General features: G+C 34.6%; 1 protein-coding gene across 1 annotated transcript; it reads right to left on the reverse strand.

Annotated features, from left to right (window-relative positions):
- Positions 1-527: 527 nt before the first annotated feature.
- On the reverse strand, positions 528-2,762 carry LOC116116922. The gene is made up of 2 exons (XM_031402958.1): positions 1,447-2,762; positions 528-1,066 (listed from the first exon to the last, which is right to left on the reverse strand). The coding sequence occupies exons 1-2, from the start codon at positions 2,740-2,742 to the stop codon at positions 746-748; spliced, it is 1,617 nt and encodes a 538-aa protein (XP_031258818.1). The 5' UTR covers positions 2,743-2,762; the 3' UTR covers positions 528-745.
- Between the last annotated feature and the right edge of the window lie 3,360 nt (positions 2,763-6,122).

Here is a 6,122-nt window from a genome sequence, read left to right on the forward strand (position 1 = left end):
TTAATATGGCTAATCTTTTCCTTTATAAGGTTGGGATCATTCATACATATTTACTGCCAATATAAAAAGAGGAGTTGATGTCATTTCTTCAGCTCAAAGTGAAATATAGTGACTTTACAGGAGCCGACATATTTCAGCTATTCCTTCCAGATTTCATGCACTTCCTTTTGAAGTTGACAAGATAGCTGGAGCCAGTGGGTGGGGTTTAAGTTTGGACATCAGGCTAGGACTCTTCAGCAGAGTACTCTTTTGGTTGCAAAATGACATGAAACTGAATTTTTTTTTCTCAAGTTTTAGTACTGATGGTATGATTAATAAAACCCTTGAAACAATCGTAACAAAAGGTTATTTCAATAAAGTTATTTGGAGTAGTAACCTTCGCTTTCTGGAAGAGAAGTTTTAGCTACATATTGGCTAATCAACATGTTGATGATTTATGAAGAAGGTAGGTGCTGATGCACAAGCCATAGCAAAAAGCAGCTTTTATCTCTTGGTATACACAATATACAACACCTGGAAGTGGGGTATGCTACTAATCTCTTGTTTGTTACAGTGATTTGCAAAACAATCTTTTTTCATCAATACACAACGCTCACGAAATGCTATCCAACATAACCATCTATCCTCCTACCTACAACAACCTGCATACATTAAATTTAGCTTCTGAAAAAACCAACTTTACCAAAACTTTTATCACTTTCCAAGCATCATAAAACCATATTCACATCAGCATATTTTAGAGCATCTAACAAATCTTTTGCAGGCCCTGACCCAGATAAACTAGGTGCCAACTCAGAGACATCAGGGTCAGTATGTTGAGGATGGAAGAGCATGTATTTAAATTCTTCAGCCTCTCGCTCAATCTACTGATTTTTGACCGCACCTGCTCTTGTCCTGTACTCTGTGTAACTGCTGTAGGAGCTTCCCCTGTGGTGGTGGTCGTGGCTGTGGCTGTAGGATCAGTCATCCTGGGGCGCTCACGCTCAGTTGCCCAGCTAGTGTCAGTTAATATGCTCTCTCGTCCTCGTCCTTCTTCTTTCTCAGCTTTCATCCTCTCAAACATCACCTGCTCATACAATCAATTTAAACAATGGAAGGAAAGTACTTATCAAATACAAATAGCATTTACATATGAAATTCACCAGGAATTCTTGCAGTGAGAAGTTTGAAAATAAGAGATTTAGGAAACAGAAATGGTCCAAATTTTTTACGTTAAGAGGATAGTGTAGTTTGATTAGCTCTATTGCGGCAAGAGGTTTAGGAATCACTTTCACTCTTTAGCCTTGCTGAAGAGGATCCATTGGCCTAGATGAATATAATTTAAGTTTGAGGAAAAGAATGGTGGGTAGAGTGTATGTGCATGTGAAAATACATATCCTAAATGAAAAAAACTTGAAGAATAAAATTGACTCTTGTCCATAAATAAGGAGAATGCAATTAGTTTACCTTAGTGGCTCGAGGCTCCATGTACATTGAATTGACAAAAACCATCAAAATGGATGCCAAAAGATTAAATCCCTGAAATATCTCTACCTTGCCTCCTGCAAACAACCGTGGCATATGTCCCAACAAAGCCAACACAATACTACAAGCCATGCCCCTGAAATAAACTGGATATATCTTGCTTTGCACCATCCCAAATTGCTGCCTTGGCAAAGCCTCAGCCAAAACATAACTTGAAACAAACGAAACCCAAACACACATCCCATAGGCTATTGCAAATCCAAGCAAATTCAGCACTCCCATAAGACCACCAAATGTTTCACGATGAACAAATCTATCAAAGAAGTTGTGTGCACCAGTTTTTACCCTTTCTGCTGCATGTTTAGTGCCTTCTTTGGCTTCTTTTGCCTTCTCCTTTACACTATCACGAACACTAGCAACTTGCTCTGATACGTTCCTTCCGATATCACCCCTGATCGCATTCCCCAAATCTTTTGTTTCTTTGATAGTGCCTTTAGCTTTTGCCACCGGCTTTTCCGCGGCTTCCTTCACATCTTGAGCCGTTTGTGACATTCCCTCTTTGGCTTTACCGTATGTTTTCTGTACAGCCTCTTTTACCCCATGGGCCTTCTCTGAAAACCCTTCTTTTGCTTTACCAAATGCATCTTGTACAGCCGCTTTGGCCTCATGAGCTATCTCTTTATTCTGAGCAATGGCGTCATGAGCCGCCTCCGACACCTTATCTTTCGCCTCAGTTGCCTTCTCTTTCTCGAAAGCAATCGTCCCATGCGCCACTTCTGATGCCTTCTCCTTGGCTTCATTTGCCTTCTCTTTATCATGCATTGCAGCTTCTTTTACTTTGTCCTTAGCTTTCCCAATTGCACTCGCAATCTTGTGCTTGCAATTCCCATAAGCATCACACAAAAGCTCTGCAGGACCATGACCGTGACCTTCACCAAAAGAAGGTTTTGAGCCTGAAAGTTCTTGGCCAAGATCTGAAGAAGCTTCTTTGATCTTACCCTTAGCATTGTTGTAAGCATCAGAAGCAGCAGAAGATATCTTCTCTTCAACATCTGAAGCTGAACCCGAACCGGGCTTCTTGATGTAATATTCATTTTCTGGTGAAATGAAAACTTTGGTGTTGGGTTGGCCATGCTCATCATACTCTACAACAACAACTCTATGCCCTTCTTTGACAATAACTTGTTCTTTCTGGTTATTTTTTTCTGGGTTTGGAGAAAAAACTCCTGCTGCTACAAGTGAAGTAACAACAAGACATATAGCCACAAAATTCATCATTTTGTTTCTCTCTCAATGGAATCAAAGTTTGCAGTAGTTGAAGGTTGAATAATTGGGAGTAGTTTTAAGGATGTTGGATTTGGCGGTGTAGCATAGAAAATGCCCCAGGTAGCATGTTAAGTGACAAGCGTTTTAGTTTGTCACCACGTGGTGCTGTACGTGGCTGCATTTAAGGCCATGGCAAGGGCTTTATTGGTCTAGAAGTTGAGGAAGAGTCTTACAGGATAAACATGTCGAGAATGGTTTAAAAGAAAGAGTAAATTAAAGCTTTTTATGAATTCCATACAAATTTTGGTTTAGAAAGGTTTCAGTGAGGTTATTAAGTGTTTATATAAGTGTTGTTAGTGTGAAGAATGTCATGATACTATCAAGTATGTCTGTTTTCGGTTTGCTCTTATGATATTTATAGAGTCTTGGCTCTGCCGATTAACTTATTGGGAAAATCTAGGTGGTACCACAAGCTATTAAGAATTTGACATATATTATAATTAAATGATATGATAAAGGATTAAGAGGTTTTAAGTTTGATTTACTTAAATTTCTAATAAGAGTGGTCAATGAGGAGATTTAATCGACTATCAACTTTAGAATCTCGATTGATTAGTTGAGATGTACAAATGAGGAGATTTAATCGACTATCAACTTTAGAATCTCAATTGATTAGTTGAGATGTACACAAACTGACTCGGGTATCCTGTCACTATAAAAAAAAAAAGGAAAAAAATTGAAGCAAAGTTTAGTTTTAAGGATTAAATTAAAGAGTGAGTATATTCAAATTAAAAGGAAACAAAAAACAATTAGGTCAAAGAATTGGACAACAGATGACTGGGTGACTTTATCGTAGGCAGAAACGAGTGGTCGTATAAAGCCTAGTATTGCGTCTCATGCTAGTGACACAACGTGGCTGAACTCTACGACCACCGATGACCCAGCAGTGGTGGGGTTTTGCTGCCTATTTTGTCGGTCACCACCAAATCTCATCCTACCGTCATTGAGCACCCACCACCACTACAATCCTAGCAAAGATTGAACAACACGACAAGACAAACAATTCCTTTGTTTCAATTTTGTTTATCAATTACTAAGATTGTTGGGTTTGATTACACTTGAGTTGGTACCTAGAGAACCAGTAAAAGAAGGGCATAGGAGAGAAGGGAAAGAAATTAATTTAAAAATTATAAAATAAATATTGAAATAGTAAAGGAAATTTTTAATTAAGTTAACCCATTCCAAATTTTTAGTTGCTTGAGGCATCATCTCAACATTTAAGTGATACCATTGTTGTTGTATTATAGATATTCTCGGGTACGTTTGGTTCAGTATTTTGGATAGGATTTTGGGGATAGGATTGGATAGTTGGATAGGGTTATGATTACGAGAATATAATTTTTAGAATATGTATTTGGTTGAGTATTTTGACCTTGATATTTGTGTTGAATATTTGATTAATATATTTTTTTATAAATGATTTATTAATATAATATTTTGTTGAATTTTGTTAAAATAATGTATTATTATATATATAACTTATCAAGTTACATTTTAATAATACTAAATATTTTATTGGTAATTTTGTCACCCGTAGATATTAAGAAACAAAAACCCATATTAATTTCAAGTACTAATTCAACTGTTTAAAAACATCATATTCATACATATATGACAAAAGTACTAATTATCAACCCTTACAATCATTCTTACACATATACTCCATTAACAACTACGACATGGTCCACTGTGCTGCCCACAGTGCATTCGTTATGTTATCCCGTATAGTCGTCATGTTGTNAAAAAAAAAAAAAAAAAAAAAAAAAAAAAAGAAGATATTTTTAGGCTGTAAGAGAAGAGAGAAACTGGTAAATGATCAACAATACTGGATGTACAAAGAAATTTTATAAAAATTTATGTACAAAGTGATGTGACAAAAAATGAATGGAAGATTAAATATGATGAGTTTGACTTTTTGTGTTCACTCTTCTATTTATTTCTTATTATATCACTTTGTACATAAATCTTTGTAAAATTTCTTTATACCTATAGCATTACTCGGTAAATGATACATTTTTTTCATATAAAAGTTGTCCGGTTGGGTACATCGGGTAAAGATCTTTGTTTTGCCACAATTTAACTTGCTAATGCTTCGTTGATGGACGTTAGTCGCTTGAGACTAAAATCGCCGCCCAGAGGGAACTTCGAGTTGATTAGGTTATTTATCAAATTAGTTTAAAATGGAATATATTATATTATTTATTTATTTATCACTTTTGGTATTTTAATATACATATTATGTAGTATTATTCAAGTTCCTCTGTACCAGTCATAAATCATTTAAATTCAATCTCTAAAATTAAATAAAAAAATATGATTCAATCTATATGGATATCAGTGAAACAAATTCACTTGTAACCATCCCTCGACTTTAGTTAGTTTTCATAGTGGTTGGTTTATCTGGCTATTGTTGAGAGCGAAGACAATTGTCTTCGTGATAAAAAAATAAAAATAAATAACTATTTTATAATTTACATACACTTCAACTAATTTTTGGAGTCTATTGAACATCCTACCAACTATATATTTTGAAGTAAATAACAAATGTGATAAGTGACTTCAACACAAGAAGTTAATAAATGAAACAAATCTTCTTAACCACTGAATTAACCTTTTGTAGTTAAAAATAATTTAATTGAATGTAATGTTCATCTTATTAATTTACCCAAAATAATGTAGAAAAATTAAATATAAGATTTTGGACACTGTCATGAGGCTGGTGGTGACATGAACGGATCCTGAACCGATAATTCACTCAAAGATTCTGACTCTATAGGTTTAAGTAGGGGTGAGCGGTTCCGGGTACCCTCCATTTTCCAGGGGAACCGGAACCGGAACCGCACAATATAGGTTCCCAAAAAAAGGAACCGGAACCAGAACCGCATAGTGCATGTTCTTCAATTCAAGGAACCGGAACCTAAAATGCAGGTTCAGGTTCCTTTCCGGGGTACCCTATAAAAAATCAATTACCCCCCTGTTAGTTTAAAAAATGACAGAAATACCTTAAAAGTTTACAAACACACCCCTAACAAATATACTATTTGGGTTTAGGGTTTAATTATAATGTAATATTATAGTTAATTAAATTGTTAATCATTTAATTAAGTATTGTAATATTGTTTATAATAGAATGTTATAATTAATTAAGTAATCATACCATAAATTTATAATGTAATGTTATAATTAATAAAATTCTAATCATTTAATTAAGTATTGTGTAAATTAGTAAATTAATTACTAATGTTTATAATATAATGTCATAATCAATTAAGTAATCATTTAATTATGTAATGTTATATTAATTATATGATCATACTATAATAGTAATAATT

The sequence above is a fragment of the Pistacia vera genome, unplaced genomic scaffold, assembly GCF_008641045.1.
Source record: "Pistacia vera cultivar Batoury unplaced genomic scaffold, PisVer_v2 Contig79, whole genome shotgun sequence".
Taxonomy (NCBI): domain Eukaryota; kingdom Viridiplantae; phylum Streptophyta; class Magnoliopsida; order Sapindales; family Anacardiaceae; genus Pistacia; species Pistacia vera.